Genomic DNA, 22420 nt, shown 5'->3' with positions numbered 1-22420 from the left:
ACAGTGATCCAAGAAATTATCATAGGTTAGACAGAGTTCACTAAACCATGTAACATAACAGAGTTAAACACATCAAAGCTCAGTGGGGCCCTCACCCCAATACACTCTTTTTTTAAAGGAATATCATAGTTTCAACTCTCCTTCTGTTTCAGCCTCTGTATCCTATTCCCATGACGCCCATGCCAGTGAACCAAGCCAAGACATATAGAGCAGGTAAAGGTGAGAATAATATTGCCTGTTTGGTTCTTAGTTTGCATGCAGCATGAAAAAATGACAAATGTTTGTGTGGTTTTTTTCTAATCCATTTTGCTTCTGATTGATGTTTTTAAATGCTATTTTTTTAATATAAAGGGAAGTAGGTAGGAGCACTACTTAATTTCTAAATAAATTAATTCAGCCAAAACATGATAAATTTGAGTACAGGGGAGTTGCTTGGTTTGGAATTTGATTTGACAAATGAGCCAACATTTCTGTTGCTGAGAATGTTAGGGTTAGCCAATAATCTCCTGTATTTCACAAATGTTACGGGTTTGTTTAAAGGAAGCTTCCGGTACTGGTTTTCTCTGCTGATTTACAGCAGAGCCCTGAACAGTGCTTCAGTAAAAGGTTTTGGGGTTTTTTTGTCAACAGGCAAAATCACTTTCTTCAGAAAGAGTATGCTGTGCTGCTCTTCTGGAAAGAACTTACTGCTGGTTCCAGTTTGTTCTTTTTCATTCCTTCTGCACCAGTAACTGAGCAGCTGGACTAACAATACCATGGTTTGAAGAAATGACACCTGTGGCTATGGAGGGCAGAACATGTGTGGTGAGAGGCCCTGTCCTCTGTGCAGTGCAGCGAAGGGGCAGAAAAAGGATGGTCTTGTTTTTATAGTCGTGTTTCAGATTGGGCTCTGACTCCACACAGTGCATGCTTTCTTGCAGTGCTTCATGATGATGGGTTCCAGTGCTGCAGCTCCAGTCACTGGAGGAGGAAATTGTTTAAAAGAGCAGTTCTGCTGTTCAGAAATTAACAAGCAGCCTTTATGAACGCGGGGAAGACAAAAACTTGCAATGTATTTTTATTTTAACACACACTGACTACTGTGGCCTGACCCAGGCAATCTTTTAGTTGATAGCACTGATTGTTTAAGCAGAAATCTCTTGCTGTGTACTCACTTGCCATGTGAGCCCACTCTCTAGTTTGAATCCCTGGTATTTTTTTTAGCTTCATTATTCTTTTGCATAGCCCTTCCATTTGCAGCATAGTCCTGAAGAAGCTGCAGGAACTGAAGTTCGGTGCCTTTACACTGTTCCAAGTTGCATCTTGTATTTACTTTCTTCTGTTGTTGATTTGCAGCATAAATACAGTCATCTCTGAGTGAATTTTACTGACATCTCCAGCATTTCCCTCCTTTCCTCTCTCTAAGTGGTCTACATTGCACACTGCAGTGGAGTTTACAGGTGCTTGAGTTAGCATAGTCCTTACTTGCAGTCTCACTGCAGCAAGCTGGAGCACACCTTCAACTCTCATGCCCTCTTGCTTAGTAGGCTGAATTAGTTTGTTCCGAGTGCCCTGCCGCTATGATTCACTTGGTTGTCTTTACCAGGATTGCTCAAGTGGCCCCACACTACAGTCCTCTGCTCTCTTAATCTTTTCTTCCCTTTAATTATTCCTGCTGCTTTTCTTATAGGTTGACTTGTCCCCTTCAGTGTTTACTGTGACCTCAAAGTTGCTTTCTGCTTCCCTGAGGGGTAGCACAAAGCTTAAAACACGTGAATACCTCAAATGGCAGCTGCATGGAGACCTTTATGCTGCTCTCCTCAGCCATGAGCACAAGTAATTTAAAAAGACTCAACTTTCCAGCTGATGGAATAGATGCTGAGTAGTTCCTATAGAGGGTGAATTAAGCTTTTTGAAGGGGACAGGATCAAATTGGTCAATGTTGGTATCCTGATATAACCTTTCTCTTCCGTTACTGGTTCTTATCAGTCTTTCCGTCCACCTCTCTCCCTTCCTTCTCCAAAAGAAAAGTCAGGCCTGGGTTTGTGGCTATTATACATAGCTCAAAGGCAGTAATGAAAATCAAATGTTTGTAAGGAGGGACTCCTTCACACACTGTTCTCCTTTCTGACAAAGCTCTGATTGGTGGTTAAAGGTGAGGGGTGAGGGTATTCCACTTGGTCACAGTGGCATTTTTCAGGAAGATGGTTGTTCTTCCTCCTGCCTTTCTAACATGAGACACTCTTTGCTTTGTAGTACCAAATATGCCACAGCAACGGCAAGACCAACACCACCAGAGCACCATGATGCATCCTGCTTCTGCAGCAGGCCCTCCAATTGTAGCTACGCCACCTGCTTATTCAACACAATATGTTGCATATAGCCCCCAACAGTTTCCTAATCAACCTCTTGTGCAGCATGTGCCACACTACCAATCTCAGGTAAGAGCCCTTGCAGTGTCTGTGATAAGGCAAACCAGAAATAATTCAGTAGCTCAGTCCTAAATTCCCTGTTGACTCCAGTCATAAGTCACTCTGAACAGTCTGTGTGTTCTGGAGCATGCTTGGTGGTGTTTTATTATGCTTCAAAGCCTGTAATGTATTTTAAGGTCAGTTTAGAAGTTGGCATTTATTATTGATACTACCTTTTTGGCTCTTTGAAGAATTCCTCTCAGGTCACGGCGAGGACATCTCCTAGTTACGTGTTCTAAAAATACCATGCTTGGTGGACTTCAGGGGTGGCAGAGCACTGAAACAGGCTGCCCAGAGGTTGTGGAGTCTCTGTCTCTGGAGGCATTCAAAACCCACCTGGATGTATTCCTGGCTGTTTTACTCTAGGAGACCCTGCTTCAGCAGTGGGGATTTGGACTTGATGATTTTCAGAGGTCCCTTCCAACCCAACCCATTCTGTGGTTCTGTGACTCCTCTTACTTCAAGGCCTCTTAAATACAGAATCATAGAATTGTTTTGGGAAAATGGGAGTAGTTTGGGTTGGAAAATACCTCTAAGATCATTGAGTCCAACTGTTGACCTTACACAGCCATGGCCATTAAACCATGCCCCAAAGCACCACGTCCACACATTTCTTCAACACCTCCAGGGACAGTGACTCCACCACCTCCCTGGGCAGCCTGTTGCAATACCTGACCACTCTTGCACCAAAGAAATTTTTTCTGACACCTAATATAAACCTCCCCTGGCACAATTTGGGGGATAGTTATGTACATAGGCTTATTGCGTTCTTAGGGTAGAAGAAACAAGACACGCCAGTGGCTCTTTTTCCATTTCTAGCTTCACATTTTTAGGAACAGTTGGGATAATTATGCTAGTTTGAAGTTTTTCTAGTTGAACTGTGACAGTTTGAAGCCTGTCTAGCTGCGTTTAGTTAGTTTGAAATCTCTCTGTTGGTACCCCAATTCACTCTGCATTTCAGTAAGGCCAACCCCCTCCTGTTTTGAAGCGTGACTGTTGAGATGACACTCATGTCTTTGTACAAGTCCCCCAATTAACTGCCTGTTTTCTTCTCTCTGACTGCAGCATCCTCATGTTTATAGCCCTGTAATACAGGGCAACGCTAGAATGATGGCACCACCAACACACGCACAGCCGGGTTTAGTATCTTCTTCTGCAACACAGTATGGTGCGCATGAACAGACGCATGCTATGTATGGTAGGAAACGTTTTGTGTTATATGTAACTTTTTAAGTCCTTACCTTGTGCCAGGGATGTGTTTATAGTTTCAAGCTTCAAACATTTGGGTATCATTCAGATTACACCAGTAAATGTGGTTTATGTTTCATAAGCTGATGAGCAGAGCATTGAAAACTGAGCCCACCGGGTTAAAATGACAACTCAAGTATGCTGATTTCAGTAGGATGCCAGTGACCAAGATGAGATTTCAACCTGGGAACTGCTAAAGAATATCTGCTGAAAGAAGTTTGTTCGAGTTCTCTTGATGCTCTTGACACAACATTCCTTGATTGTTTTCTTGATAATAATTAGAACTTGTTTTATTGCAAGGCTATGACCTCAGTTTCACAACTTGACTTTAGTTCTGACAACTAGTGAAATGCTGTCTTTATGATACTACTAGCATTATTAACAGTATGAACACTGCTGTTTAAGCAAAATAAACCATTTGTTGCTTACCTTTCTTTTTTTGGTAAGTCAAAAAATTAAGTATATGAAATGGCTCATGTATTGCTCTGACTTTGACAATTAGTCTCCAGCATTATCAGATGGGCATATTTCACTTAGAGTGAAGTGCTAAAAGTTTGGGTTACCTTGTTACAAAGTAAAATGTGGGGAAAAACAAAACAAAAAAACCAACCACTTGGAAAGCCTGATAAATGTATGATAAATCAATGCCCAATTCAGAGGATAAAACTCACTGCAAAACATGCTATTGAAAGAGGTAGAATCAAGGTTGCTGTAAGGCTTGGAAACTGTCATAAAATGTCAAAACAGCAGATGGTCTCTTGAAAACATGGCATTTCAATACTTGTTATAGCATCTGAGGAAGACTTTTATTGGGTCACGTATATTATTGACTTAGATTCTAATAAAAGATTTTCTGTACCTTTAGACATCTTTGTATGTTTTCCGGTGCTTAGTTTTACACTGCTGCTTAATGGAAGTCCATCATGTGTCATGGAAACTTAACCAAGGCTAAGAAGCTGAAGCTTAGTGTGAAATTCATTTTGATTTTAAAAAGTCTGTGTCTTACCCATCTGAAAACGTCCTGTCAGATGTCTGCAGTGGGATGGTAACATAGCTAAGAAGCCAAAATAACAGAACCTTTTTTGACACTTGGAGGAAGAATATTTCAGCTCATTTGTGCTGATCCTGAAATGGAAATTACTTGTAGAAACTGAGTCTCTTACAGGTCCTTGCTAATTGTATTACTTTGATCTTTTCAACTCTTGTGCTTGAGGTGTCCGTGTAAACAGATCATCTGTTTGCTTTTTCATTAGATTAAATAGAATTCCCACAAAGTGAATGATCAAAGGCTTGCAGACCTTTATTGGTGAAAACTCTTCTCTCAAATCCTGATTAAAATAAAACCAAACATGAGATAATCTTGAGATTTGATTCACAATGGTTGCATGTGACTTCCTAGCAATTTCCCGTTGTGCACCATCCTTATCTTCTGTAACCAGTGGGCTCTACAACATTGAAGTACCAGTTCATTCCCTTGGCTGGTTTTGATCAGATGTCTGTATAGGGTTTTTTTTTTCATTGATAATCTAGCTTACAACCGTTAGATCTCATTTTTTGTTGGTTTTGCAGCTTGTCTGTTGTAGCTATGTGACAATCCACCAGTGCAAACAACTAAGTTGGGTCAAACTTGAGAACTCTTTGGTATTTCCTGCTGTGTAATTAAATATTACTTTTCCAAGAGCATCTCATTTAACAGAAATTGCACATTTTCCTGTGCTCTTTTAAGTAGCTACTTGGTGACTCATGTAAATATTCTCCCACCTTCCCAGTAAATGATCAAGGGCTTGGAATTCTTACTATAGAAGCTGTTCAACCATGCTGGATCCTGAAACTCCATGAGACACGTTCTTAAGAGCATGTTCTTGCCATGTGCAGATGCGTTTATTGCCTAGTGAACACAAATTGTCTCAAGTATACCCTTAACCTGCAGAGTTTACAGTTAGTTACACACGGAATGACTTGTGATTGTAGTGCAGCACTGGCTCAGTTCAGATTTTTGCAAGTTTTCCATGTGCTTGAAGACTTTGCCTAGATGGATTGTGGTGCCTCAGAGCGTGTCCATCTGTAATGTATTCACTTGAGCTTCCATTTAGCCATACGTGAACGCTTGGGAAAAATGTAGAAATGGCAAAGCTGATAAATGTGAAACTACTTATGGAATACATGGCTAAAGAACAACGTGCTGGCATCGTTCACATCTGACTGAGTGGCTGTAAGAAAGTATCCCTAACTTATGCTCTGTTTTGGGAATCTTAAGTTTGCCCACAGTATCTTTGAGCTAAATATACCAATGCCCTTTGATTCTGGTCCTCTCTTAAAGCTAATTTGAAAGGACAGAATAACAACTTCCTGAGAAAGAACAACCACTGCTGCTTTTGATTTCTGGAGCACTTGCTTAAACAAGTTATCAGATTTCCTTTTGGCTCTTTGAAATGGCTATCTGATTCATTTTGTTAATTACGTATTTTAAAATATATTTTTCCCTGTGGATAGCAGGATTCAGTGGGCTCCACTGCCCTTTTCCCCTTCAAGGTACAAGTGCTTTCCTTGAAATAATTCTTGCCTACTGAATTTTTTCCTACATATGTGATAGAGAGAAGATAATCTGCAAGGACAACTGCACTGAGATGTGGGGGTTGGGGGACGAGTCAATGAATTATGAAGTGTTATGAAGTAATCTTAAGGTGTAAAATGTTTTCTGGTGAGACCTGAAACTCTGTCTTCACTAATGGTTTGGGACAAGTTGAAAGGCTGTGGCGAGTAGTAACTGCCTGCCAGCGAAGAGAAATGCCTGTCGAGCCATTAAATGAACTACCCTCCCTGCCAAAAGTTTGGGGTTTGTTTTCCTTCCTGTCTCCTGAAGAGATAGCTGAATCCAAAATACATACTGTGACCCACACGTGTTGATAAGCACTCCTGCAGTTTAAAGAGGAGTATTTTTGTCCAGTGCTGTTTAATGAGAGATTTCTGCACTTCTGGGATTTCCTTGTCAGTTGTTAGTGTCCTGCTGCTGTTTCACAACCTGCTGTTAACAAGAGCTCAAGAGAAGCAGAGCAGCTCAGCTGCATGGTCACCGCTAGACCCGTCTAAACCCATACTGGAGGAGTGTTTGAGTCATTGGGGTTTTTCCCTTCACAACACAATTGGGAAGGACAATGTTCAAGCAGCTCTTTCTTCCTGTCTGCCAGCCAGCTGATAAAAAAAGGCTATCACACCCTTCAGCTCGTAACTCCTGGAGCCGTGAGCACTTAGATGTCCTTACCAAGGGACGTTTGACACGCAGGCACTGCAGAAGCAGAGCAGTACACACACCTCTAACTGCTGTCCGCATCTACCCAACGGAGCTCTCCTTCTTACCCTGCCAAATCGCTCGCTGCTTTCAGAATGTTCTGTCTGTCTCAGATGTTGTCTCTGTCTGATCTCCCTGATACCAATGTGGTTGGGCTGGTGGAGTTTGCTGGCTGTGGTTTGCAATTTGTTTGGTCTCTGTCACAAGAAGACCTAAACCTGTGCTCTTAGAAAATTGAGTTACCTAAGCAGAGGGTGGATGTATTAAAACCTGTGACAATGAACTTGTGTTAGCTTTCCCATGTAGCTGAATTGCCTGTGTTTGCAGTAACTGGAGTCCTCTGAAAAACTGAACTTCTGTGTTTAAAACCAAGCTTGTGTAAAACCAGACTTTGGTTTTATACAGATGCGTTTCCTGTTTTTTTGTGCTTTCATTCCTGTCCCCATTCTCCCTTCCCCTTTCCCCTTCTGCATATGTTTTACTGGTCTGGTGTTGTCTCTAACTTTATCTGGTTTCTGTCTCAGCAGTAGAGTAAATTCTATTACCCTGATAGTACAATGGTGGATATAATGTAAACTTCAGAGGATTCTCCAGGGACTAAGAGTGAACCAGTCACCAAAGGTGTCTTGGAACTATTTGAAAGTGATAGTGATAGAGCTGAAAAAGCAAGGGGCCAATTTCTGGTTTAGTGTAATTACTTTTTAACCTTCTTATTACAGTGGACTGTAATAGATCATTAATTGACATAAAGTTTATTTTTGTGTTAATTAAGAACTGAAGAGCTCAGTGTCACAGTTAAGAAGGAAGGCTTACTTGAGACTTGGGTTCTTTCCTCTCCAATCATGTGAAACTAAATATTCAGCTCTAATAGTACCTAGATACATTAAAAAAATATCTGCATGGTTCTACAATCTTAAAAAAAAAAAAAAAGAGAATTAAAAAAAATTACAAATGACGCTGACCTTTCCAGAAGACGGGAAGTATGCACGTGGCAAGAGGCTAATTTACCTTTCTATTTCCCAAATTCAGCATGTCCCAAAATACCATACAGCAAGGAGACAGGCCCTTCTTTCTACTTTGCCAGTGAGTTGGGTTTTTTGTACTAATTTTGATTATACAGAAAAGCAGTTTCTAAAGAACAGATGTTAAAAGGAATGGGACGTGTTGAGGGAACAAGTTTCCTTGCACCAAACCAGAATGTGGAAAATGCAGGAAGGTTCCTTTCAATGGATGGGGGAGGGGGAGCATGAAGCTGTTGAGCAGATTTATATGACCACAGGAAGATGATTTGTTGGTTTTTTTTGTTGTTTTTTTTTTTTTTACATGTATTTTGCATGTCAACTAATCTCTTGACTTTACTACCCAGTCTTTTCATCTGCAACCAGAAGTGAGCGCTGCGTGTGGATAGCCTCTGCTTAAAACCTGGGTGAAGCACGTCACTTCTTTTCTTTCCTGGCCAAAATGGGACTTTTAAAACTTCACAAGTTCATTGGCTTCCTAAAAGGAGAAGTATCTTGTGCCTCATCTCTTAAAAAAGCTGTGGCTCAAAATTCTGAGCCTCTGGGAGGAAATCACTTGAGTGGCAGCTGAGGTGAAGGAAGCTTTCTGTAGAGTTACTTTTGTGCCACTGAAGGAATGCTGTGTACAATGTCATTATTTCAAAGGGAGTGGCAAGAAGAGGGCTTCTTGCTGGTGCACAGCATCAGGTGCTTCCTCCTTGGCAGACGAGCATTATCAATATTACCATGCTCCTGTGTGGTGTTCCTGGTGACCTGCATTAGTGTAAGCTATGGGAGAGGCTGATGTTCTCCATGCTCCCAGTACACAACACCTAATCCTTCAGTTGTGTGCTGGGAAAGACAGATAAGTGAAAAACACTGCCTAGTATGTTGATGTTGCTCATAGCACGTTGAGGAAGCTAGTTTTGGGGGGGATATGGTTGCAGGATGAGTTGTGTCACCCAAGATGTGGCTAAGAAGGACTTGCAGTTTCAGGGTGTTTTTGTGCTTGCTCCTAGCCTGCAGTGAGACTCGTTGCTGTGTCTGTCTCAAGTCCATGCAGCCTATGCCAGGCACTCTTGTGGGTTTTGGGGTTTTTTTTTAAAGTTAGCTCATGCAAGAGGGATGTGAGAAATGCCACTCATTCTCCAAAACCCTCTTCTGGAGGAGGCTTCCTGTGTTCCTTGCACAAAAATGGTTCTGCATGAAGTAGTGGTGTAGGATGCTGCTGACCTGTCCTGTTTTCATGCGTCTTGGTTTGGTGCACTGAAATCACTTTGATAAGCTCGTTCCTTTTGTGGATATCTTTGAAGTGAAGTCCACTCTACCTGTGTCAAATGACTTCTTTAAATGTTTGTGTTATGAAAGAAACATTTGCTATTTCTTTGCTTCCTACCATTCAGGTCTTTTAAATGTAGTTATCCTCACCATCTTACTGGCTCTGGCAATAGCTTTGAAGTTTGTTCACTGGTCAGTTCTTGAAAATAGGCTCTTCAGTGCATCTTTGGATGATGACCATCGATGACCACCATTGGCAACGTCAAAATTCCTACCAGGGCAAAGATGAAATTACATGATGTGGGTTTTGGATTTACCCTTGTAGCTGGGAGCTCTGCTGGGTTTCTGCTGCTCTCACCTCTTTTGATTTCAGCTCCTTCTGTGGGTTTGATGGCTGGCTACTACTTGTTTGCCTCTTGGAATACTGGGTTGTGCTTTTGTAGAGTTGAATTCGTAATTTCAATCCATCTAATATTTTTGCTCCCTTCATTACTGAGTCACTTCTCTTCACCATGTATCCTTGCAAGGTTATCACAGTTAAATATTTCATGTTTGGAACCTACTTGATCAAAAACATGCTGAAGTAAAGCAGATTAGCCCAGGGAGTGTTTCTTAGGGAGAGGAACAGAAACCATTAAGGGTGAGAAAAACAGGGTATTTGTGCTGGACTGAGCTGAGGTTACTTGAATCAAGGAGATACGCAGGGTTGTTTTGTCCTTTCCTTAAGCTTTCTCAGCGCTTGGATACTAGATGGCCATTTGGAAAATTTCCAAAGTCCTGACAATTGGGGGAAAATGTTGGATAATTGGTGTTTTTTTTTTCTTTGCTTTCTTTTTTTTTTCACCTTCTGTCTTATCTTGTTTGCTCTTTGATATGTGTAGTGAGCTGTTGTGATGAACAGGCAGAAATTGCTGGAGAAAGGCGCAGTGAAAGTGCTTTAGTTCTGGCTAAGCAGGTGAATTTCTCATGGCTGTTTTGCAAGACTCCTTTCACAGGCTCCTTAGTCTCCTAGATTTCATTGGCTTGTCATGAGCTATTAATTGCACCAGCTTAAACACAGAACAGCTTTTTCATTTCCAGAGCTGAAGTTTGAACTCTGGTTTGGAACTAACAAAGATCTCTGCACGTATTTCAGGCTTGCTGCCTCTCATCCTGAACCCTTCTTGATTTGGATGCAGTATCTGTACAGGGTTTAGATAAGTTCAAATAGCTTTTTTTTTTTTTTTGAAAGGCACTTTTAATATTACTATTAAAACGTAATTTGCAGCAGCATCTGAAGTAGTTTTAACCAAACTTGCAGAGCTTATGAGGGTCAGTTGTTGGGGAGAGGAGAAGCTAAGCAAATAAAAGTATTTCACTATAAAAAATCTGGTAGTTTAAATGCAAAGCTGTGGATAAGAGATATTAGAAGGTTATGGTAGAGCTGCTACTATGATAAAAACTTAATCCTCCCCCCCTGCTTCAGTCTCTGTTCTTTAGGGTACTGTTCCTCAGTTTAACTGATTTCTAAAGAGAGAAATTCATTGTGAAGCCTTATTGTATGACAGATCTGCTTCAGAATAATTTGGTTTATTATGCTCTTGGCTATAAAGAAATGAAAGCTGAATTGTACAAATGGTTTGAGAGAGTACCACATTATTTTGGGGCCTCTTAACAAATGATGTGGCAGGATGTGGGAAGCCTTGACTATCTTACAACTTGGAATTTTCATATACATTTTAAAACCTCTGGAATGGAGTTGAAGTTAATTTGTAGTCAGGCATGCCAGCTCTGTGGCTGAGGCAGTGGGATGAGAGCTGAGGAAGATTTCTGGGAGCATGCCCTTTGGCAAGCAAGTCAATCCCTCTATGCATTTATTTCTATTACTTTGACAGAGATAATAACTTCTGGTCTTCTTCAGAGTGTGTATAATAATGAGGTTGAGAAATCTTCCTGCTGTAGAAAGCTGTAAAATGTATATTGTGAAAATGATCAATGTTTCCATTGATGATTTCCATGTAGCAATGTTTGAAAGTCAGACAGGAGATGGGTGGGGTGATGCTGCTGCAAAATAAACTTTAATAGTGGTATGGAAAAAAAAAAAGTTTTTTTCTTGCATTTGAAAGGATACCAAAGTGCTGTGGTTGGAGATACTTCTAGTTTTGCCAGTGTGCAGAGAAATATTGAGTTGTTTTCAAACCCCCTCTCAATCAGAAATGCTCATAGTGTGTGAGCATGCTTCCATGCTCCACATCAAGGACACTTGCATGCTCAGGCATGTTAGGATCAAATCAGACTGCAAGAATTTAGGGTTGCAAATGCATATGAAGTTCATCTGTGTTAACAGCCTGAAACTGTGGTGCACATCACTGCTGGACTGTTGGCTCAGTGAAGATTTAACTGAGCTTTCAAGACACCAGAGAAGAGTCCATCATAGTGCCCTGTACAGGGGAGACAAATCTCAAGTAGGCAAAAAGATACTGACTGTATTCATGGGAATTTAAATGTTAGAACTAGCATTTGTAAGCTTTACAGCAAGCCAGATTGGAGGAAGGCAAGTACTTGCACAGGGTAGTAGTGTGTCAGGGCTGGTGAGTAGAGCACAGTAGAGTTTCTGTCTTTTGGAGTCTTGCTTTTGCTGAATACTGTTGTGCTTTCGGATGCAGCTATGTTTTTGTCCATTTTCTCCACCCATCTTGTCTCTCATCCTTCATACACCCTTGGGCAGTTCTGTGTGTTCATGGACTTGGAGCCCCAGCACAGTGAAACTCTTCACAAGCTGCAGCAGTTACTTGCGGAAGTGGGGCAGCACACCTCACTGGCCATGAATCCATGGGGATTGCACTTGAAATCTCTACCTGTGCCCTACTTTTCAGGTTTCTTCATCAGAGCAGGAAATCAGCTCCAGAAAACCCATCACTTCTAAAGGTGTGCTGAGACACATCAGCCACTGAGTTCCCATGTATTACAAACCCCATGAACAAAGCTGTAACTCGACAGTAAGCTAACTGCAGTCTAACTAACTGCAGTCAGAGCAACAAAAAGATACCAAAACAAACAGGGAGCAATTGCAGGGAAGATTCTGGAACAGGTTGATAGTTTGCTTTGACTGTTTTGTCACCGTTGTCAGCAAAACCAGCCTTGGTCTTGACAAGCTGTAATGCTGGAGAGAGCAGCACACATTGTCACATGCAGGGAGTGTGATTGTAAACTGGACTGGTCATTGTACAAGATCTAAAAGCCATGGAGGGGAATAAGCAAAGCATTTTCGTGGGGTCTTGCTTTCCCATTGCATGCTTTGTGTTTGAAGGAAGACATGCTGTCGTTATGGCTTTTCTTAGTTGCCTTCAGAAGTTAAAAAACCAACAATTACTGTGGCACAGAACAGAGCAGGACTTCTCAAGAAGGGACTTGTTGACATTAGTTTGTTGTTGGAGACTGGTATGGCTGTAGCAACAGATGTGGTTTCACTGGTGTGGAAGTTTTCTGCTGTGAAGTTGTTTTTTGCCTTTTTTGGAATTTCTTACATTATTTGCTACTATTTGAAGGAATTAAGAATTCCCCAGCAGCGTTGAGAAGCTCACAGAAAGGTGGTGATCCAGGACAGAATGTAATTGACTTTGAGGGGAGAGGCAAGATGATGCTATTTCAGTACAAGATAGTGGCTTCAGCACAAATTTGATGCTCAGGCACCCTCAGTTATCTCAGCTGTTACAGATGTGTACTCTATGTACCTGTAGCTCCTCAGTGAATATATTTTACACTGACTGGACTGTGAGCAATCTCCAGAAGAGTAGCATGGTGAGGTTAGCCAGGTATAAGGCCAAAGCGTTTTTTTGGATGGTGGAAATAAAAATGGCTTGTAACACCTTGGAAAAAGTCTATTTCAGGAAAAACTAAATTATCTGAAAATGAAAAAAAAAAAATTAAAAATTGATGTTTTAAACTGGTCTGTTTGACAAACCAAAAGATGAAATGCTGCTTTTTTCTATGTGGTAGCTGTTGCATTGTCAAACTAGGGAAGATGAACTGTCTAATTATGGTTATTTATAGACTTCCCTGCAAAACCAAACTACACAAAAGCAAGGTAAGATATTTGGCTATTTGCAAGATAAATACTTTTTTTTTAGATGGGGGAGGGAATATATTTGCAGTATGTTGAGAGTGAAATCTCCAAGTACAGCCAGTGACTCGATGAGGTACATGTTGTGTATCTGTCGTTAAATACTCCTCTTTTTCATCCTAGTTTCCACTGGCTCACTTGCTCAGCAGTATGCCCACCCTAATGCTACCCTGCATCCACATCCTCCGCATCCTCAGCCTTCTGCCACACCAACTGGCCAGCAGCAAAGCCAACATGCTGGAAGCCACCCTGCTCCTAGCCCCGTGCAGGTAACAGAACTCAAAAGAGTGACTTTGTATTTAACAAGCTCTGCTGAAGGTGTTTCATCTCTCTGGTTCTTGGTATTGGCATTGGTTCCTTTGAGAAGAAAAAGGTTAGGATGGAGCAGCTGCCCAAATGAACTGCATGTGACACGTGTAGAGTTCCTTTTGCTTTCTGGAAAGAAGGAAGTAGAGCTGTATCTTGTAATTTTTCTCTCCTTGTAGCAGCTAGGACTCAAAAGCAGTAGGCTCGTGACAAGTTAGCAGGGAAGCTTGTGGCAGTTCCTTGTCCTTAGTAAGGACCAACATCAGAGTCCAACCACTCATTTCTCCTTCCTTATGGGGAATAAGATATAACTTGTTTCTGTATTATGATTAAGGAAGGATATTAATTTTGTCAGAACTTTAATATGAGTGAAATTGCAACTGGAAACAGCAGATAAATGCTGAGAAGCATCTGATTGCATTTAGTCAAAGACAATCAGCTGAAAACAAAATGGGCCTCGTGATCGTGCTGCAAGCCTTAGTTACCTATTAGTAATAACTCTGGGGTGCCAAGCACAACTGGGAAGCCAGTCTGGCTCCATGGTTGCAGATTCTCCCTGGTTTTCCCTGGCAGTCCAGGTTCTATTTTCCAGAATCCTGCTCACATGACTTCATAGTGCAAGTTGGAAATGAGCTTGGTGGAATTGAATCGAGTTTCCTCACAACCTTAGATCTTTAGATGTGCCATGTAGAGATTCGCTATTGAGAGCAGTTGGCAAACCTTTCTCGTGCTGGTTTGCAGAATAAATATTTCACTCTTCTAGACCACAACCTAAACAATCCTCTCTCTCTTTTTTTTTTTTTTTTTTTTTTTTTTTCCTTGCAGCATCATCAGCACCAGGCTGCTCAGGCACTCCACCTGGCAAACCCACAGCAGCAGTCGGCAATTTACCACGCAGGTCTAGCTCCAACCCCACCTTCCATGACGCCAGGCTCCAACACGCAGTCTCCACAAAATAGTTTTCCTACAGCACAACAAACAGTCTTCACCATTCATCCCTCCCATGTTCAACCTGCATATACCAATCCGCCACACATGGCCCATGTCCCCCAGGTAAACACAGTTTAACAACCTTCAAGACTAAATGTCTTAATGCCACAAAAGTTAGGACAGTCGGGCCTGCTGAAGTGATTTCCATTCTGTCACCTCTCAGCACAGACTACCTGTTGTGTTATTTAGGTTTCTGTCTGTACATTGCCTTTATTTAGAATTTTACGAGATATTTGGACCTCAGCTTCCAACACCCAGTGCATCTACAACTGTAGTTTAATGAAGACCATCTTAAGCTGGCACTGCTACTGAAAGAAATTGAGCTCTCTTCCCAGTTCCCAGCTCCCATCCTTGTCCTGCCCCACCATTCCTCTCACAGAACTGTTTGGCCATGCAGCAAACCAGACTGGGGACATGATTCAGGTTCAGTTTTCCTCCCCTATCCCCATTTTAGGCTATTTTCTCAGTCAAATCAGTTCACTACTCAGGTTCACTGCATGATCACAGGAAGAGCTGGCATAAAGAAAAGGTGGAGGTGAATGCTGAGTGGAGGAACTGCTGCTTTTGGTGGCAGTTCTAGGCTCTGCATTGTAGTCAAATACATACATCCAGTAAAGGACATGACACAGGATTGCTAGGGAGCAGCAGGACACTGCAGTGGGAGATAGGTGAGATTCAGTGCAGATGGCTGCAAGACAACTCTTGCTGAAAGAGAGACCTCTGTGTGTGTGTGTCTGTGTGCTTCCAAGCAATCTGCTTATGCAGAAGATGCCCTGTGATTATTGGGCAACTTAACAGTCCTTGATTCAGGACCATAAATCCACTTTTCTTATCTGCTCTCTTGTGGTCAACTCACTGAGGGGGGAAAAAAAGGGGGATTTTGGGAAGGGAAGCACATGATTGATTAATAAAGAGCTCTGCTTAAAGCAGTGTTACAAAGATTTCCTGATGTTTACTAAACCTCCTGGATTTAGTGTTCTTTGTCAAGGAGCCGAGTTAATCAGTAATTTGCCTGCACAATTTCTTCTTCAGACCAAGTAGTTGGTGTCTGTCTTATTCCTTCTCATACAGGTTAACAATAGTTTGGGATATTGTGACTAACTAATTAGGGAGGTTAGTCTAACAGGTGTCCAATCCCTTGCAGAATTCTGATAAAAATCTTTGCTTTGGTCCCTGGGACAGTCAGTTAAGCCAATGAGTTCATAGGTATTTAGGAGCTGTTTTACTGAGGTTGAGGTTTTTTAGCTTTTTAATTCTCTTAGGCTTTTAATTTTTCTGCTTTTCTACTCTGGGAGGATAAGGAGAGGATGTCCAGACCTGACTACTGCTGTGGCATCTTGCCATGTCCTCCCAAGTTCTGGTTTCTGCCAGGAACAAGATCTTTGCTCTGCTCTGGTGTGGTGGCACTGGTGTGAATGCCCAGGTTGTAGAGCTTCTCAAGGTGCCTTGCATGAGCCCTTCAGAAGGGTCCTGCTGCAAGCTCCTGGCTTAGTGGCACGTTCAGTGCCATCCCTTGAAACACAAAACATATTAGTTCTGAGGTCAGCTTAAAGGTAAAACCATACCTGAACTGTGCTGTACACACTGTAGGATGTGTCCATTGCCTGCCTTTGTGTGCCAAGCACTTAAGCAAACCTCTCTAAAGCAAATCAGATGCAAGTGTGAGTCAGAACTGACCACTCAGTCAGGATTCTTTAGCAATCACAGGCAAAGCTGCCTCACCCTTGAGTTTTGACTTCCACAGTCTCCTCTCCTGTAATGTTTTTAGGATTAAAACTTCCATCTATTATCCACAATACTTACACCAAACTAACTGATGTTTCAAAATCAAGTAGTTCCCTCAAAAGTCTCTAATGAAGGAATAACTACAGTTCTGTAAAGATATTTGAAAGGTGTGTGATTATTCCACTGTGGAGAAAGTAATTGCTGGGGTTTAATAGTTTCTTAATAGCCTCATTTCCAACTTGTGAACACCATTCTGAAATGCCATGCAGTAGGAATCTCAGTTAGGCTAACACAGGGGATCAGAGGAATTTCCCTTTAGGTTATCAGATGAATCTTGAGCTGTTAGAGAACTCACTTGAGAAACAGTACTTTAAAATTCACGACAGAGTACTGCCAGCTGCCAGTTTGTGAAGCATTTGAGCCACAGCAGAACATTTTTACCCCATGTGTGTTGAGTACAGCTGCTATATGAATAGCTGCTTTATGGTAATGGCTGCTGTAATAGCATGTTTGTCAAAGTAAAAATGGTGCTGATCCTGAAAGGTATTTCTGTTTCACAGCCTTATCTTCTAAGCCTTTTTTAGAGCAAGAGTGAGATTTGAATTGCAGTTCCTGCCTTCAAAGGCTTCTTGAGTGCTACTAATACAGTGGAAGTCTGATAAAGAGTTTGAGGAATGTCTGTGATGAGTCAAGTAACCCTTTTGTCTTTAAGAAATAAAATTATAGCCACTACCTGCTATCTGTCTTTACTGGCATGTGAAACTTTTGTGAGGCTGCAGTTACTGCACCATAGTGCTCTGTCACTGGGATCTGGTAGAAGGACAAAGCAAACTATAGCTACAAATGCTTTTGATTTTTTTCCAAGAGAAACCCGCTGAGAGCTCAAAGAGTTCTTTAATGTGTTGTGCTTTTAAGAATCTAGTGTTCCTAGCTTGTTATACCCAAAAAAAGTTGATGATCTCTAGAGTCACGAACCGCTCTGAGCTAATGAAGCCAACTAGCAAGTTACTGAACTTGTTTGCCAGAAGGTGATCAGCCATCCTGAAGATTAATCTCCTTTTTCCGCTGAGACTTAACTATGATTGCTTAGATTACACAAGGCCCTTGACTGTGATGAGCTTAACTGGAAACAGAACAAAGCTGACCTAACAGTGTAAAGGGATGAAATCACTCATCTTGCAATGACTGCTCAGATGAACCAGAATGTGGGCACATGCACTGCTGGGGAGTGGTTTCTAGGGTAGGAAGCCATGAACCAACGTGGAATTGTGTAAGGAGCAGCTGAGGGAAGAGACACTGGGCTCCCAGTGCCTGTGAAGGACCTGCCTGCACCCAGTACCTTCTCTGCATGTGGAGCACTTTGATCTAGGTCATACAACGATGTTTTGAAGATGTGTTGAGGGTTTTTTTGTTTGGGGGGATTTTTTTTTGTTTGTTTACATATCCCACTGTTTAATGCTGGCAGTTTCTCCCAGCACTCACCATCCAAATGGCTACAATTGAGAATGTGACTCAGAGCCAGCAGTAAAGATTTGAGGCCTTTTTTTTTCCTTCCCATTTTTTTTTTCTTTTTTGTTGGGTGGTGTTGTTTGGGTTTTTTTTTTTGGTGGTTCTTTTCCCCCGCCCTCCCCAGTTATTTTTGTGTTAAGATCTCTGATTTAATCCCTGTAGCTAATCTAGTTAAAATGGAGTAAATCTCTGGATTTACTGGTACAGCTGGAGAAAACTTTTGACAGTCATGTGGCCAGGAGTGATGCCTCCTTGTGACCATTATACTAAAGAGCTCTTTGTTTCAGGCTCATGTACAGTCAGGAATGGTTCCTTCTCACCCAACTGCCCATGCTCCAATGATGCTAATGACGACACAGCCACCTGGTGGTCCCCAAGCCGCCATCGCTCAAAGTGCACTACAGCCCATTCCAGTCTCGACAACAACACATTTCCCCTATATGACGCACCCTTCAGGTGAGGAGTGTGTGCCCGGGAGACCTGCACCGTAACTGAGCCAGGTCGTGGGAGTGAGGAGAGTTATTATGAACCAGATTTGGGGAGAAAAAAAAAAGAGAAAACAAAAAATAACCAAAACCCAAACCAACTGATGATGTCCTTGTAGAGCGGCAGACTGCTGAAGGCAGAGCGTTCCTGCATTTTGCATTTCTACTTTGCCAGCTCGAATGTGTGAGCCTAGATAAGCAGACAAGATTTAGCTAATTGTGCAAGGTCGAGCTGGTTTAGCAAAGGTTTTGCTTCTCTCTAGCCAAAGTAGAGAAATGGATAACGATGCGGATGCTGTGGGACTGTGTTCTTCCAGGTTTTGCCGTGGTTTTACCATGGGGGATGGACTGTGTGTAGCCTGCTTATAACGAGCTGGGGGGATTATTCAATTGAAAAGTGCTCGGTCTTGAGGATAGGAATGAAAAATGTTGCGTGGGGGTAGGGCTGTTAGACTTCCTGACAGCTGGAGTCTAATCTTTAATCCAGAATAACATTCTGCAGCTTTACTTTTTGGGAGAAGAAGGTGCTGTGTATGACTGCTTTCTGCTTTAAATTTAACCTTACCCTGGGTTTTGTTATTAATTCATTTCCAAAACAGCCTCTAAACTTTTGTAGTGATGTAGTTGCCTGAGCGTGTTTCTTGGGGGAATGTGTGAGCAGAACCAGGCTGCTTTCTGAGGGTTTAGGTACAGAGGAAAGAAAGGAAAAAAAAATACATCCAAAGGACATCTTGATGTGCAGGGTTTTGTTTTGTTCTCAAAAAAAAAAAAGAAAAAAAAAAGAAAAAAAAGGAAAATAAAAAAATAAAGAAAAAGTTGAGCTCAGTAGTTGTCCTGTGACCACTTTACTAGCAAACTGTTGTGTGGCTTGCCAATTTATTATTTACATTTGAACTTTTTTTTTACAGTACAAGCCCACCACCAACAGCAGTTGTAAGGCTCATCTGGAATAACTGAAAGGCTGGATACCTTTTGTAGGCCAAATACCCTCCTTCTACTGCTTCTGCCAACTGGAAGCACAGAAAACTAGAATTTCATTTTATTTTGTTTAAAAAAAAAAAGGAAAGAAAAAATTGATTTCTTGTAACATCCACTAGGAATGCTAACAGTTCATCTTGCAGTGGGAGAGATTCGGACTGAGTAGAGGCATTTAGGAACTTGTGGGCTATTCCATAATTCCATGCACTGTATCTGAGTCCTGCAAGTGCCCCAACTCTGCTTGCTGAAAACTGGAAGTTATTTATTTTTTAATGACCCTTCAAAGTTATGAACTCATCAGCTAGCAAAAGAAGTAACAAGAGTGATTCTTGCTGCTATTATCACTAAAACAAAACAAACAAACAAAAAAATCAAGACTTGGAGATCCCTTTTACTTCTAACTAAACTTGAAACAGGTTCAGTAAAAAAAAAAAAAAAACAATAAAAAAGGAAAAAAAATTCTAATCGTCAAACTGATGAATTATTATTTATAAATCACGTTTGATGAGAGAATCACTATCGTGAGACAGTGATGTAACTTTTAAGTTAAGAAAAACTTTTACTTTGTAGATAATATAAAATAAAAACTTAAAAAAAAATTAAAAAATAAAAAAAAGTTTTAAAAACTGACCCTACTCGGTGTCTGCGTCTTGTTTTACCCTGTGTCTCACTTTACTGTGTTCTCCAGCTTCCCACCCAGACTGCAGCAGAAGGTTGCGTTTAGCACCAGGTAAGCTTTGCTCTGTGTCTGTCCTGTGCTGCTCCCGTGTCGTGTGTGTGTGTCCCCCTTTCCCCCCCCTTCCTCGCCCCCCAACCCAACTCTGTCAGCTTTGACTTCCAGGGCCATGGCAAAAGATGATGGAAGGTTTCAAGAGCAGAAGTTTGTGTTGAGGTTTTTAACAATTTCTTGTCTTCAGATCAATTCCTGAATTCCTCAGCCCTGCACTGCTCTGGCTGCTGTCATAGAAGATGTCACAACTTGTACTGGGCTCAGTGTTGGGGCCCTCACTGCACGAAGGACATTGAGGACCTGGAGGCAGGTCCATTGCCCAGAGAAGGGTAATGAAGCTGATGAAGGGTCTGGAGAGCAAATGTTGTGAGGAGCAGCTGAGGGAACTGAGGCTGTTTAGCTTGGAGAACAGGAGGCTGAGGGGACATCTTCTGGCTCTCTGACTCCCTGAAAGGAGGTTGGAGCTGGGTGGGGTTGGTCTCCCAAGTACCAGGATAAGAGAAAATGGCTTCAAGTTGCACCAGGGGAGGTTTAGGTTGGATATTGGAAGAAAATTCTTCACTGGAAGGGTTCTTAAACCCTACAACAGGCTCCCCAAGGAGGTAGTTGAATCCCCATCCTTGGAGCCGATGAAAAGACAGACGTGATGCTGAGGGATACAGTTTAGCAGTGACCTGGCCTGGCAGTGCTGAGTTAATGGTTGGACTTGATCTTAAAGGTCTGATCCAACCAAAACAATTCTATGATTGGGCCTTGAGGCTTAAGATGATAAAACCATACTGGACTTGGTGCTGCTGCAGAAGGAAAGGAAGAAATCAGGGTAAGGATTCCTTAGCAAAAATAAGGGAAGGAGGAGAGGAGAAAGCAGTCACTACCACCTCCTTTGGCTATGCACAGGCCAGTTACTGCTGTGTTTTGCTCTTCCTGTTCTGTACAGTGCAGGTGTCTGCACTGTATGATGGCCAACCAAAAGATGATGTTGGTTAAACTGGGTTCTAGTTGTAGCCCAGAAGTGATCCTGGTTAAAGTGGGTTATATATTCCAGAGGTGATCCTGGTTAAACTGGGTTATAACATAGTTCTAATCAAAGATGATGCTCAAACTGGGTTACAACATGGTTGCACTTCAGAGGCAGGACAAGCAAACTGGTCAAGCTTTCATGGGCAACGCTTCACATCATGGCTTGGTGAAAAACCCACAGGGAACAGAAACAGTGCTTAAGGATCTGTCTTAATCCTTCTGGGTCAGCAGCCCAGTAAAATGTCACCAGTTCCTGTTGGGGTGGGCAGCAGGGGGCATGAGACCAGCACAGATGTCTTGGTGGCTTGGGGCAGGGCTCATTGGATGTGTCTGGGAAGGAACAAAGGAACAGCTTACCCACAGCTTACTTTTCATTTCTAAGGCAAGAGTTTCTGTCTTTTAGCATCCAGTAGCTGTTAAAATAGTACCCAGGCACCTAGAGAGAATCAGATTAAAGACTAAAAGCAAGAAACAAGTTCTGAAAACAGTTTATTAAGAGCAGATTTTTTTTTTAATATTATGGTAAAATTGCATTATTCAAGAATAAGTTACTTGTACAGTACATACAGAAACAATACATAGAAAAAAAACTACTATACAAGAAGAATTCTTCTGTGCAGGTGAAAAGTAGAATGTTCAGATCAGTAACACTTTTCATCCAACAAACTGTTGGCTTCAATCATCCTGCTAAAGGCTGAGTTAGAGAATGTGCAGTTGCCTCCCCACCTCTGGTAGATGCTGGTGAAGGTTGGGTCTGCTGGCATCAAACAAGCTTAAAATTTGGAACGCTCAAACCTGTTAGTCAAGATTTCAAGGCTTTATTTACTTGTTAGAGTAAAACTGCAGTGGTTGGATGACAGCAGTGTTCTGTGGGCTGGAGGCTGCAAGAAATGAGAAGCTTCGGCCTCACCCCTGGACCTCTTCCTAAAAGCTTTGCCCCAAAATACTTTTCCTGCCAAAACCATGCTTGAGGCAATGGTGGTCTCAGTGTTTGATTACCTGCTGTGGATTGCTGGTGCTGTTTCTCAGAGCTGGGATGGGGGAGGGATGAAGAGATTAAATAATGCATCATGTCTGAACAACTCTGGAACCTGTCACCCACAGCGACATGCAGAAGGCACTGTTCAGGAGGGTTTGTCAGCAAACACCAAGTGAAGTGTAAGATGGAGATGGGGAGAAGTTCTGGTTGGACCTAAGTCTTGGGTTATGCACTAAGCCAGTTCCCTGCTGTCACAGAGAGTGAAGGCACTGCCTGATTTTTATTGCAAAAGCCAACTGTCCTCAGTCACTGAAACGGGATTCTCCTCTCCTC

General features: G+C 41.9%; 1 protein-coding gene across 1 annotated transcript in view; it reads left to right on the top strand.

Annotated features, from left to right (window-relative positions):
* ATXN2 (ataxin 2) overlaps positions 1–19769 on the top strand; it is a 53525-nt gene extending 33756 nt beyond the window's left edge. The window contains exons 18-25 of the mRNA XM_054392944.1: positions 153–219; positions 2236–2420; positions 3516–3648; positions 8017–8070; positions 13489–13634; positions 14497–14724; positions 18183–18351; positions 19289–19769. Of these exons, the coding sequence (XP_054248919.1) occupies positions 153–219; positions 2236–2420; positions 3516–3648; positions 8017–8070; positions 13489–13634; positions 14497–14724; positions 18183–18351; positions 19289–19317 (1011 nt within the window). The 3' untranslated portion in view covers positions 19318–19769. The remainder of the gene's footprint in view (positions 1–152; positions 220–2235; positions 2421–3515; positions 3649–8016; positions 8071–13488; positions 13635–14496; positions 14725–18182; positions 18352–19288) is intronic.
* The last annotated feature ends 2651 nt before the right edge of the window (positions 19770–22420 follow it).

Source organism: Indicator indicator, chromosome 26 (genome assembly GCF_027791375.1).
Source record: "Indicator indicator isolate 239-I01 chromosome 26, UM_Iind_1.1, whole genome shotgun sequence".
Classification (NCBI taxonomy): Eukaryota; Metazoa; Chordata; class Aves; order Piciformes; family Indicatoridae; genus Indicator; species Indicator indicator.
Note: the sequence above shows the minus strand (reverse complement) of the source record. Positions and strands in the feature narration are given on the sequence as shown.